The sequence below is a fragment of the Osmerus mordax genome, chromosome 26, assembly GCF_038355195.1.
Source record: "Osmerus mordax isolate fOsmMor3 chromosome 26, fOsmMor3.pri, whole genome shotgun sequence".
Taxonomy (NCBI): domain Eukaryota; kingdom Metazoa; phylum Chordata; class Actinopteri; order Osmeriformes; family Osmeridae; genus Osmerus; species Osmerus mordax.
Window position 1 is genome coordinate 7,525,986 of NC_090075.1, and position 14,188 is coordinate 7,540,173.

General features: G+C 47.2%; 1 protein-coding gene across 1 annotated transcript in view; it reads right to left on the reverse strand.

The window, feature by feature from the left end:
• The window catches only part of kdm4b (lysine (K)-specific demethylase 4B), a gene marked incomplete in the record, with an annotated part of 41,375 nt that overhangs the window by 23,212 nt on the left and 3,975 nt on the right, over positions 1-14,188 (reverse strand). Inside the window, 3 exon segments of the mRNA XM_067229696.1 lie at positions 1,958-2,061; positions 5,019-5,068; positions 10,351-10,544. Coding sequence (XP_067085797.1) covers positions 1,958-2,061; positions 5,019-5,068; positions 10,351-10,544 — 348 coding nt within the window.

The window sequence follows — 14,188 nt, forward strand, 5'->3', positions numbered from 1 at the left end:
AGAAAAGAGAGGAGAGAGAAGGGGGAGCAAGAGAGAAGAGACGGAGAGAAGAGAGAAAGGGAGGGGAGAGAGAGAGAGAAAGTGGGAGCAAAAGAGAGAGAGAGGAGAAAGTAAGTTTGCATTCAAGTTTTACTTTTTCCACCACCCCAAAAAAAAAAAAAAAAAAATTACATTCAAGTTTTGATGAAAAAATTATAAAAAAGAAAGAACTGCCAAGACTCTCATGTAAATGAAACCTGGGGAAATGATGGCCGCTGTGGAGGGAAGCACTTGGCGAAAACGTGGCGCCGGCAGCCAGAGCGAACCCAACCACAGGGAGCAAACACCGAGAGCCGGGCTTAATATCCACAATCATTAAGCCTTGATGGAATGGGTATGACAAGCCTCTTCACACACCCCCCACCCCCCCCTCACTCCTCACTCCATATTCCCCTCCCTGCCTCCACGCATTCATTTTGTCACCCCCTCCCAAGAGGCCTATGTTGGTGGGGGGCTCTTTCAAAGTCATTCCAGGAGGAACGAGTGCAATTAGACTGGAGCCAGTGATCAGGGCGCCGCAAGTTAGCTAGCAAGCACAAATTGAGATTTCTCTTTTTCCCTCCGTTCCGTTCGGAGTAGTTCGGGGGGAGGGTGTTGCTATGGGAGACGCCGCGAAATTAAGCCGGACAAATGATCGCGTCCCCGAATGACGGTTTTCGCTTGAACACTCCATGGTTCAGGTTTACAAAAACAGGGTTCTAAAGCGCAAGGTTCTCACAGGTCGTTTGATCAAATTCCCTCCTTATTTCTCTTGGTCTCCCTGTCCTTCTGTGAGAGTGCTGCATCAGAACATTGCCTTAATAAACTCAAGCTTTCTACTTGAGAAAGTAAATATCAGAGCCAGCCAAATCAAGTCAACTCTGGAATTATTGGCACCCCTGGTAAAGATGAGTAAAAAATTGTTCTTAAAATTGTTTTTTGCTTAATATCACACGGAAAAATGTGAACAATCCCATCTTTATTTAGAGTAATTTTGTTCTGAGAAACATAATTCTTTAAAGTCGTTTTTCAAATAATTATTTTACAAAACCATTATTGGCACCCCTGCATTTAATGCTTTGTACAACCTCCCTTTGACAACAACAGCACTGAGTCATCTCCTGTACCATCTAAAGTACCAAAAGGGGAATATTTTAGAAACCCATTTTTACTCATCTTCAACAGGGGTCCCAATAATTCTGGAGCTGACTGTATATAGACAGACAGGACTACTTGCAGACAAGACTAAAAGGCAAACTTGTTAAACGCCGGTAGTTCTGCTGTTAAAGGCCCTGGTGCTGGAAACCGAGCACAGGGGGAGAGGTTATTTTTACTCCTCCATATCAAGGCAGGCGCCTCGGCAGAGCGTCAGGTAAAACAGTCCCTGTGATACCTGGTGTTCACGAGGAGACGAGAGCAGAGACCAAAACAGGAAGGAGAGGGGAGGAAAAACTAGAACTTTGCATTGGATTTTCGTCACGTTTCACTATTCATGAGAAAATAATTGGCGTGGTGATTAAATGTTCAATTCCAGAAATGCACCCAAAAAAAAAAAATGATATTGAAATTTCAACGGAACGGATGTTCAGGGCTTAGTCATGGCTAAAGCCTTTTTCATTATTTCATGTGACGATGGAAGTTGGCATGAAGAAAAGGATGTATAGAGATCTTAAACCCAGATTTGTTTCTCAATACAGCGTGTGAGTGGGTATGCAAGTGTGTGCCCAGTGTTTCTGTGAACATCCCAGGTGAGGTTTTAAATAATTGGCCAAAACTTTGAAATGTCATTCGGGCTCTCTAATGTCATGTGACATTCAGGACACAAGGCTGCCCAGCCTCAGCGCCAGCCTCCAATAGCCTTTCAGCCTCCTGTCGCCTCAGCACCCCAGCCTTCACAGGCTCCCCAGCCCCAGACCACCAGTCCTGTCCTGGTACCCACCCTGTCGAAGGGAATGCTGTACTTCTTCAGGATGGAGGGAGAGATGAGGGTCATCTTGTGGCGGAGGAAAGCGTCACATCCTTGCGAGCTGCCTGGGAAGAACCCTGTGGGTAGAAAAGGGGCACAGGGGATGGAGGGAGGAGCAGACGACCAAAACAAACGCACACGTTAGTAAACTGTGGCTTTTCACCAGACCAATTAGACAGCACATTCTGAGGACAGCATTTGTAGATTCTGTAACATATAATTAAGCAGTTGAACTCTTTGACATGGTCGGTTATCTAAAGAAAAATTAAAGTGCGGGAGGGAGTTTTTTGCTGAAATTATATATATATATATATTTTTTTTTATCTCAAAATGGTATTTTTGTATGGTTAGATAAGAGTTCTATAAAGTTGGAATATAATAACTGCCAGTCAGAGGGATATATCTACAGCAATCGTGTCTGACGCCTAAAATACACACTTTCATATGGCTTCGCTTGAAACACGGTCTTAAGAGTTGAACATTTTCACCCTGGTTCGGCTTTCTTCACATTAAAACGGCCAAATGAAAAGTGGAAGCAGAGGAGCGAGAGCTGAAGACCCAGAGCTCTCTCCTCACAAATGTGAGATATAATTGCTTGGCTGGAGGTCATCCCGTTAAGCGCTCTGCCCTTGGCGAGGACGCCCGCGGTTCACCGACGCTCGCTCGCACGACGGCAGCCCGACCCAGAGAGCCTTTAACGATCGTAATCGCACCGCGGACCTGACGGGCCTGCCGCGACACCTGCCCCCCCTATTGACCTGCCGGGGAGGGTGTCGGAGAAGGTGGAAACTTTGGATGGCGTGGGAGAGGAGGACTGAGGCAACTGAGGAAAAGCAGATGGGTGAATCGCCTCTTTCTATTTCCTTCCTCTTTGAAAGCAGCCACAATGTAGGACATTATCAGGTTAAATGACAAGGAAAAGTGCTGACATGCTAGAAATAATACCTTGCAAGAGGGTAAGAAAAGCAAGATGATGATATATATAAAATGTAATTATATATATATATATATAAAAACTAGGCAAAATAACTAAAACTACCATTGGATAAGATATCACAGATAATAATCAGCTATCTTCATAGGCTTCATCATCTTATCAGAAGAAATACTGGCCGAAGATGGCTCCATTCTACCATGAAACATAAGCCCGCGACTTGGGTAGTTCGGGCTAGGATATAGTGAGACACCATGGAAATGAAACCGATTTCTCCATGGGCTTAGCCCGGCATGCTAGCTATGTGTCGTTCCATATTTACATTTACATTTATTCATTTAGCAGACGCTTTTATCCAAAGCGACTTCCAAGAGAGAGCTTTACAAAGTGCATAGGTCACTGATCATAACAACAAGATAGCCACAAAACATCACGAGTAGCCAAAACATGAAGCACACATTGTGAACAACCAACCATATCCATTAGGGATGTGACAGGGCTTGCATGGAGATGAAAGTATGCTCTGTATCAATAAGATAAGTCGGAGATGCACTTCCTGGTTCCCCTCTTTACTTTCTCCGATGACAATTATGGCCTCAGAAACAAATGACGCCCAGAGGCTGGAGAACCATCCAAACTAAAACACACCCTTGCTCCTGAACACCCGGTCTGGTTTATCAGTCCTTTCAAAGATGGAACACGCATACGCACAAAAACAAACCCAGACGTTCAAAGAGGGCGAGTGGGAGAGAAAAATAGAGAGAAAACGTGCGTATATAAAAAAAAAAAAAAAAAAAAAAATGTCAGCCCAGTTAAATCTTTAATGCAAGCGACAGTATAAATCCAGGGCTGTTTTATTCGTTGGGTTTCTCCCTATTGTTTTCCAGAGCTGTTCTCTGTGCAAAGAGCCTCCTTTTCTCTCCTGAACGAGGCTGATAAAAGTGAATAATGGGCCGACAGAGCCCAGGTATTAATCCCCATTAACATGCAGCAGGCAACACTGAACACTCCCTGGGGTAATATTAACTTAAAGGTTCATTTTGTCCTTTTGAGTTTCCAAAATGAAGTTCTCCGCCCCCCCTCTGCCCGCCCCAACACTCCTCCCCCGCCAAATATTAACGTGTGACGGGAATAAGGAAGCGATTGTTATCAAGAGTTATCGGCCAAGAGTGTCTTCCGGGTACGTCCCAGTGTGCGTGTGTGCTTGTGAATGCCTGGCGCCTTTGAACGTGTAGATGTTCCAAACACCAGATATGCAGTAGTTGCATGTCGTGTTTATTTGCCGTTCTCTTTCGAAATAAATTTTTTTTGTGTTTTTTTTTGCGTAGCCGACGAGCCTGAAACCGAACCAGGTGACTCCTAGTGGCCATCAGGACAACCGATGAGAGCAATGCGTCATTGGGGGGGGGGGGGGGAGAGGTACAGAGAGGGGCATGATGGGAAGGTCGGACGTTGACGCTATGACCTGTCAATGGCGTGACGGTTCGACGCGGGGCGAGTTAACAAAAGCTGAGGTGCATGTGCGCGTCAGGTGGACACCCAGCCGCCTGCAGGTGGGCTGTGTCGAGGCTCACAGCTTTCCAGACGGCCCACATCGATCAGGGAAGCGACAGAGGGAGAAGCGGGGAGCAGGGGACAGAAAATCAAAACCAACAAAAAGGGAGAGAGAATGAGAGAGAGAGAGGAACCCAGCAGGAGATAAAGAAACGGAGAGCGAGGGTGGAAGAAAAAAAAAACGGTGAGAGAGAGAGCGAGCGCGAGAGCTGGAGAGGGGGAAAGAGAGAGAGAGAGCGAGCGCGAGAGGTGACGAGACAGAGGAGGGAGGCAGAATGACGGCGCCGAGCGGGGCCAGACTGTCTGAAGACGCTCCGAGTTCACAGAGACACCGGAGAGGCGTCTGGGTGACAGTTTGTTTAGGCTGAACTTGAGACTAGACGGCCTGTGTGTGTGTGTGTGTGTGTATGTGTGTGTAGTGAAGGCTGTGGGCCAAGGCTGTCTCTGAATGCATCTACACACACACACAGAGATCTCCATCTGATCTGATCATACATATAGTGACAGTGTGTGTGTGTGTGTGTGTGTGTGTAGTCTAGGTCTCACCTTGTGCCAGTCTCTCCAGCCTCTTTCCATGCTCCGGTGGGATGGCATACCTAGAGAGACAAGACAGAGAGAGAGGGAAAATTAGGTATTGGAAAAAGACAGTAGAATGGTAGAAAGAACAATGGTGGTTTTGCCATTGAAGAGGCAGAGAGGAAACTATTCCTGTTTGTTTGAACAGTCCTCCTCGAATGAATTATGCAAAGGATGAGAAATGAACCGTGTTATCACACGCACGCACTTTGCCAGGCCCCCCTGTGGCTCACCTCCATTTGACATGCACAATTACACTTCAATCTCCCAAGACGGGAGTTTGCAAAATACCACTGAGACCAACACCGCCTGACACGCACCTCAGGATTTAATTGAACTACACACTGATCACAATCACACACACACACACACACACGCACTTCTCCATCAGTCACGGATGGCACGTACACCATCAGAGTGGACATTGACGCGCACACGGCATGTGTAAACACCAGAAGATATTCAACAAACTACTTTGTAATCATCGAGTCAGAAGGCTTGGTACAGTCATGCTATAGCTCCACAGCTTCCTCTCCCGGTTTCAGATGATGTCATGCAGAGAGGACTGGCCACGCCTTGCTGTCCGGACGGAGACGGACGTTTCATTGGACGGCTCGTTAACGGCCGTGGTTATTGCCACCGAATCATTTCCTCCGGTTTAGGTAAAGCTTAACCCCGCCGGGACCTGCAGACGATGCACATTGTAGGAATCGTTTGCCCCACCCTCCTTCCCACTGAGAAGCCTCTGGCTGTGCTTGGAATAGGGATGGGGGGGAGAAGAGGGTCTGGAGAATTCCGTCATTTCATCCGACTGTGTGCGTGATGCGCTAGGGTTATACTGTCACCTTTTGGCAACAAGTGGTACTGCATGGCTGAGGGATTTGTGTGTGTGTGTGTGTGTGTGTGTGTGTGTGTGTGTGTGTGTGTGTGTGTGTGTGTGTGTGTGTGTGTGTGTGTGTGTGTGTGTGTGTGTGTGTGTGTGTGTGTGTGTGTGTGTGTGTGTGTGTGTGAGAGAGAGAGACAGTATATATATATATATATATATATATATATGTGTGTGTTGGTGGATGGGTGGGTGGGGTACACAGGTTCCTAAAAAGGTACAGTATGATGATACCCAGTTTGATGAAGTTGGAGTGTGTGTTGTTGAGGGGCACCCACAGTGGATTGACACTGTCCAATTGACACCTAGTGTCTCTGGTGAACGTTTGAGAGAATAAGTGCGTGGGCACTTCCCCCCCCCCAGCAGTCCTCGCACTGATCAACCGGTGCCTGCGTCCTTCTTGGCGGTGATTTTCAGTCAGACCAGAGCAGTAAACAAATAAAGAGGGGCGGGGCGAGGCAGGCTTTCCAGTGTCTGATAGTGAAACAAGGCCTCGCTGGTGGTAGGGATTACTCATTGCATTGTGGTTCAGAAACAATGGCCATATTTGTTTGAGCCGCACGTACATACAGACCTTCACAAGGCGTGTCTGAAAGGCTTCATCGAAACCGAAACGAAAATCAAACACGCTGCTTTCGTAACCCGATATTTCCTGTTTAAACCGGTTCAGTCGGCGGCGTAGCCATTTGCAAACTCGCGCTACGTGGCACAGAGTATCAAGTATCAACATGCCAAAAGGACGATTTCATACACAAATACTGCACTTGGGTTGGAACGGCATGGGGGGGGGGGCGAACGATTTTCACCTGAGGCGCTGGAACACCTTAAGAAGGCTTCAAAAACGCCCGTCTACGTGGGCTACTTTCAGAAACCGTAAATAAGAAGAGTGGAGGTGTCTGTAAGAGGCCGATATAGGAGAGGCTACGCCCCCCCACGCCCTCCCCCCCCCCTTTACAACCCAGTGGACAGCAGGAGCAGCAAATCAGATCTCTTGCCTGAAGTGCCACAGTCGATCAATACTAATTTGATGCCTCTTTCTCGGCCTGCTGCAAATGCAAGAAAGCCTATCCCCCTCTAACGCTGATGAGTCTGTGAGTGCGTGTGCGCGCGAGAGACGGGGGCCGTATCTCATTTCTGGAGAGGGGTTTGCATTAGCCAAGGAAACAGACCCATGCCTGTCTGAAGGCCTACGCCGAAGGGGACGAGACGGCAACTTGCACCGCGGCCAAAAGCATGTCGACAGTGGACTACCCCCGCCAAAGTGTTGAGTTCAGGTGCTTCAGCCGCTCCCGTTGCTTCCCGGTGCACCGCATATCGTACGGGCCTGACGCTCGGGTGGCCCACAGACGTCTGGCCGTGTTGGTGACGACGAGTGGAGCGGCTTGGCCACGCGCAGACGGCCCCTGGGGGCCGGAGGCGAGGCGGAGGCCTCTTCCGGGCCCGCGTCTCGGGTCCCCGCCGTCGCCACTCGCTGGGCTGCCGAGACGCAGCCTGGCACGAGGGGCGCAGCCTCGACGACACTTGGACGCGTGTCGAGTGCGAGTCTCCCGTCGGCGTCCCCCCCCCCCCCTCCCCTCCTCCCCCTCCCCTCCCCTCCTCCTCGCCGACGGAGGATGCCAAACGGAGAGAGCGACGGGTTTATAATGGACCGTGTTCACTCGGTTACAGATCACGCATTGGCTCCTGTCGCCCACCCACACCCACCCGCAGCCCTGTTCTCCTCCAAGCCTACACAGCCATCTCTAAGCATGTTGACAGTGGATCTGAGGAGTGGCTGGTTTGGAGTGAGGGAGGGGGGGGGGGGGGATTATGACATTGATGGGAGCAGAGTTGGAGGGGAATGAAGTTAATTTCACAGTGGCTGCACAGAGGGGGTTAGGCAAACAGCTCCCGCACACAGTTTAACATACTGTAATTACCCTCGGAAAAAGTGAAAATGATTCAATCTCTGAGAAGGGGGGGGGGGGGGGGGGGGGGAGAGATATGGGGAGGGGGGGGGGGGTCGCGCACACACAAACACACACTCGCTTTAAACAGAGTTGAGGGGCGCATCCGTGTGAGTAAATTCAGTTTGAACGAGTGACAAGGAGAGATTGCTTTCCCTCACAGGGGCAGATGTAAGTGGAGGGGGTGAGTTGTCTTGAGAGAGGGTGTTTGGAGAGGGTGTTTGGAGAGAGAGAGATTAAGTCGCAGATTAAAGTGCGTCGCTGCAACAGGGACACACACTGGGGTCCAAGCTCAATGCCTCAACATTCATTTTGTTGCTTCTTTTTACATTTCATTGCCGACAAAACGTAACCCTCGCCTAAACAGCACTTCGAGCGGATTCAAGACAGCACTTGAAAAGTAGCTTTCATTTGAACTGACCCAGCTCTGTGAGTCAGTTCTCTGGTACCTCAGCCTTGAACTAAGAGTGCTTGGCAATGCCGTTAATTTAGGAAATGTACGGTTGTTTACATAATCCTCAATAGGATTACAAATAAACAGCGTAGGTAATACTTACCCACTTTTAATCCACTCATCCCCTGAGTGCAGGTAGTAGGGCAGGAAAACGGAATAAAGGATGGAATTTTTATTTTATTTTACTTTCACTCGTGTCTGGAGAACTGTTGTATCCAAGAGCAATGTCACACTGCAGTTAAAAGCCCTCCAGTCACATACACAATACAAAATCCTGCATGTTTTTTCCACGTAGGATAACGATTTGTAACAGACTACACACATTTCTCATCCGCGATGATGGTTTCCAGTGAAGTATAGCCATTTCTCCTCTTTCTGGAGGACAGGGCGGTAAGAAGTGCTGTGGAGCCCTTTTCACAGCGCCACACGCACAAGCTCACGGAGGGCCGCTGTGCTCGCACGCCCGCTCGCACGGCCGGGCCGAACAGATGGAGAGAGGGAGGACTTGACGGGAGGGTGGAGGAGGAGAAGAGAGGAGGGAAGAGAAGCACGCCGAGGCAAATTGGAAGGCGAGAAAAACAGGTGTGAGGAGCAAAGGGCTGAGACACAGTCGGGCACGCACGCGCGCGCACACACACAGGTGACGGTGATATCGATGGCCCCAGGCTACCGACAGGCCTTGCTCACCTCCTCAGGGAAGAAGTCGAGAAGAAAGAGAGAGGGAGCGCAAAGAGAGGAGAGGAAAGGGGAGAGCGACAGAGAGACTGGGGAGAGAGCAGGCACACAGGAACTCCCACCTGTGCAATAATGGGACCCTGCTTCCATTCTAGTCCCTTGAAAACATGCCATACACCCTAAAGCAGAGATGCACTTTAACAAATCTTAAAGCAAGCACCTCCAACCATCACCTAGTATGCAAGCCATGAACAGCTCCCTCTCCTGCAAATCCAATTCCAAGATGAAAGCGAGGGCGGTAACAGAAGGGTTAAACAGGTGGAGGGAATAAGGGGAGAGATATTGATCCAGATAATACCAGTGGGACCAGTATTAGTCAGCGAGAGAGAGAGACCCACAGAGAGGAGGAGGAGGAGGGAAAGGAAGACACGCTCGTGCTGCAGACGGGGCTCCAAGATGGCCGCCGTGGCGCCGGCTGACCCCTGCCAAGGTCGCCTGTGAGGTCGCCGCGACGGTGACGCACCTTCTGTCCATTAGCGGCCCGTCGATATCCTCCACGCCGAGCGTGAAGGGTGATGCGATGAGCCCCCCTGCTGTTTGCGCCCTTGGAGCACCCCCTCCCTCCCTCCCCTGCCCAAATGGCATTCTAAAGTGCCGGTGATGAGTCGGGGGGAAATGGAGGCTATCCTGTGCGTTCGGTGCTGAGGGGGCCCATAAACATGAGGAAATAGAATTGGATGGCAGACGAGGCCTCTGGGAGTTAGTGTTACTGGGGTATTAGGTAGAGATGGTGGGGGAGTGGGGATGAGAGTGGGAGGGAAGATGACAGAATGAGAAACGGAGCAAATGAGGGCGGGAGGGAGGGAGAGCGAGCGAGAAGGAGGGAGACAGGATGAAGGAGTCTTCAAAGTGTGCTACTGCAACCTAGTGACGAGATGAGATAAGACGGCGAGATGGGGGCAGAAAGAGAGGGGGTCAACTTCGACACCACACACTCGGAACTGCTTGGAAAAGTTCTGTTTCTCTGTTTCTCTACATCTCACACACACACACACACACACACACACACACACACGCCACACACCGAGCCCAGCGTTCGTCACACAGGACGACGTCCTTCATCAAACAGCCACAGCCGGCCTGTGGTTTAGTCATACTGAGACAGTATGGCACTTGGATGTGTTTAGTGGCCTACGGTGGCCCATCTGTTTCAAAATACACACACACACACACACAACAAAGCAGTTCCATTCCTGGAATACCGAAACAATAGAGGGACAGAGGGGAGGCAGGATTCAAGTAACACACAGAGAGAGAACGTGGTGGGATAGAGAGAGAACTGACCAGGACTTGGGCTCTCCGAAGTGCAGGTAGTTGATGCTGTAGAGGTCCATGTCCTCCGTGTGCCAGGCGAAGGTGGTCTTCCACATGCCGAAGTACAGGTAGGGCGTGTTGACGCCCTCGATCACGATGCCACACTCCTGCTCCACCATGTCCAGTAGCGTGTTGAGGTGGCCGATGTTCCACTCCGTGATTTCCTGGGGCGGGCGGGGGGGGGAATTAGTCAGGGCTCGGCGCGTTTTGTTTGGTCGATACACTTTTCTCACATCTTGACTCGAGACGAAAAGCCGGATGTTTGACATCCGACAAAATGTTTATTTTCTCAATTTGTGGTGGGAGTTGCTGTAGTTATAGAGGCTATGAGAACTACAATTCCCAGTGCACGGACGTGCACCAACAGTCTTATTCCCACCAGATGGCGCCACAGTTCCACAACACATCTGGAGGACATGGGAGAGCTCGAACATCAATACAGACTTCACATTTGCCTTGCATTTTCATTTTATCAACATGTAGCTTGGACCTCACGACAATCTTATTATACAGTCAAAGTAGCTAAAGGCGCCTATGAACATCGTTCCTAAGAACTTACTTAGGTGTTGGGCCGAGTCTGCTTTAGTTTTTTAAATGACCTGTCCCCGTCGATGGAGGAGCTGGATTTTTGATATTATCAACGTCGTTTTTTTCTTAAAACATTTGTTTGTTGGCACATCCAATTTTTTTCTGTAGCTTAGTTCAAAGTTAGCAACTTTATCAGGCAATCGTCTCAACTACCTAAACTCTCCAACCAACCAGAACTTGTGTATCATCTTGTTAGCTAATCGAATGGTTTGTAACAGGATCAGCTGATAGGTTGTTTTCATAGACATAACAAATTATGTCTATGGTTGTTTTTATTAAGTGACTATGCGTCAAGTAGCTAGCCTAGTAAGCCTACAGGTCTCTTGTAGGCTTACTAGGCTACAAGAGTTGAGCTTTAATTAAATACTTGCTTTCCGTGTCACTGTCTGTCTTTAACCCTTGTGTTATCTTCGGGTCATTCTGACCCATCAGTCATTGTGACCCACCGTCGTATTGCGACAACTTTACCGCCTACAAAAACAAAGTGAAGCATTTTCTTTTAACCGTTGGGCTGTCTCAGACCCCCCACATTGCAAAGGTTAAAGAAAATTATTTTTATTTGTTTTTGTATTGGGTAAAATTGGGTAAACACAACGATGGTTCGTTATGAACCTTTGAGTCATGTGACCCGAAAGCAGCACAAGGGTTAATTTACCTAATTTTCTTCATTTTTTAAATCAGTGGCGGTGATTAAAACTGTTGGGCACTCACTGACACTGGAGATTTAGCTGGCTGTGCTCAGGATAGCCAAAAAACACAAATACTTTTTTATACAACAAATACCATAATATGTAGCATGTTGAAAGTGTTTATGTAGTCTTGGCTCTTAGGGTTAGGGCTAGCACACACTTGTTTGGGCTTGCGAGCCGGCTAAAGAGTAGTAGGCTAACGTTACGTTGAGTGGATGGAGAGCACGAGACGCCGAAATGGATGCCAATAAGATTCTGTATGGAAAGTTTACTTTTAAAAAGTTGCCAAATGGTTCCATTGACAAGTGATCTGTGTGTTTTGTCGTTGTGAACTGAGCTATCGTCGCAGCACGTCCAGTCTGAAATACCACTTGATGGCCAAGCACACAGCTGATGCGAATTCTCCGCCCCCTCGTCAAAGCCAGGCGATTGCAATGTTGTTTAAAAAATAAAATAAAATCTAAAACATTTGCAATAAGCAATCCGATCCACTTTTCCATGTTGATAAGAGCATTAAAATGAGAAAAATCTATGGGACAAAAAGAAATCAAGGGACATTTAGAGTAGATAAAAATGTGGGATTAATTGCGATTAATCGCGAGTTAACTATGACATTAATGCGATTAAATATTTAAATCGTTTGACAGCACTAGTTTTTTTTTTATCTCTTCACTCTATAGCCTTTATTGTACAAACTCTACAAAGGCAATGTCTCCTCTCTCTTCCGCCTCAAAAAGGTCACTGACAGCAGCATCTGAAGCTAGCTTTCATGACGTTATGTGACTTTCTCCAATGTCTGGTCAAATGGGTGGATCATACATTTGATTGTTGACATGATGTTTTGAATATCCTTTTTATCTTTTTATGATTCACGCAGTTCACTGTGTTGGAGTGACGTGGTGCATCTATGCGCTGCATCTTTGTTTAGGGAGAATCCAATCAGTCCAACTTTAGTTTTGGAGTCTCTGTTGGCTGTTTGCTCTATGACTTGATCACAGGCAGTGTTTGCAAAACCATACTCCTGTTGTCTCTGAGAAACAAAATCCCCAGATTGTACCTGTAGGTATATGCAACATGTGTCCTCTAGACTGTTCATCTCCAGCCAGTAAGAAGAAAAGGCATCTTGCATAGTTTACCTTATTGTATGAAATAATAACATGGGATCAGACACTCGGACGACTAGAGGGGCATGGTATGCCACATCAGATTATAGGTCTTCTTTGTCCTGCCCATCCTCTCCTCTGCCCTGCCCTTCCTGTCTGTGCTTTCAATAAGCATGCAATGTATGTCAACTAATAAATAAATAAAAAATGTGGTGCACTTAGATTGTAACAGCAAAAGTTATTTTGCAGTAGGTTAATTGTATACACTGTCCCCACTGTACATCTTGCCATATGGTTCTGAGCTGCTGAATTTAAGTTCAATCTTTTCACTGCTTTGTCTGCAAGAATGCTTTCCTTGCTGTCAAACTTTTGCAATTGCAATGGACTCTGAACAAACTTGGCTTCAGTAAATGGGTAGATTAAAATATTTTGGTTTGCTACCTACATGCATACAGCATTCCATGATTGCAACTACTTGTGGCCTTGAATACACTGCTAGCAATACAATTAATTTTGCACGTGTGTATTATGCTAATGAGGTTTGTTTTCCAACTTGCCAAGTGTGCAGAGATGTCAATATGTATTGATAAGTGTTACTGATGTGGTATACCTACTCTCGGCTAATTATAATTACGTACGTCATTGATTCATGTCATTATTATATGTTTAGGCAACACACTTAAAACAATACTGTACATTTATTTGAACAAAATCTGCACATTACATTAGCACTTAACTGTTAACTTGCTCAGATGATTAATAGCAGCGCAATAATATAACAAATATGCTCGTTTAAGTGGAAAGTTGCAATGTTTCTTTAGAGAATACCTGAATTACCCATTTGTTTTACTTTTTTCCATACATTTGAAGGCCAGTCACCCACTGACAATATACCGGCTCACCAAAATGCACGTGAATGTTTACTTCCTACTTCACTCGCCTCGAATATCGGGGTATACGATTGGTGGATTTTATGAAGGTGTGATGTATATGAGCTCTTATTGGATGCGGACCATAGCTGTCCGGAAAACATGCCTGTGTCGATAAAGAAACAAAATGTTTGTTCCTTGAAAAATGTGCACGAACTGGACATGCCAACTATTTTTTTAAGGGTTGTAGAAAAGTTTTAAAGCGATACAGAGAAATCCAGCTCCTCCATTGCCAGGGATCGTTCAAATGCACGATTTTGAGCTTCGGCCCACCACCTAACTGTGTCAATACATAGACAGGCTACCAAAGATGGGTGTTTACTGTATTTTCCAGACTACAAGTCACACTTTATTTTCATAGTTTGGCTGGTCATGCGACTTGTAGTCAGGTGCGACATATATAAAAAAATATATAATTTAACATGTTTTTAAATGTTAAAAGATGCTGTAAAGCAAATTCCATGATTTGCTTCTCAGTACATTATATACGTGTGAAATT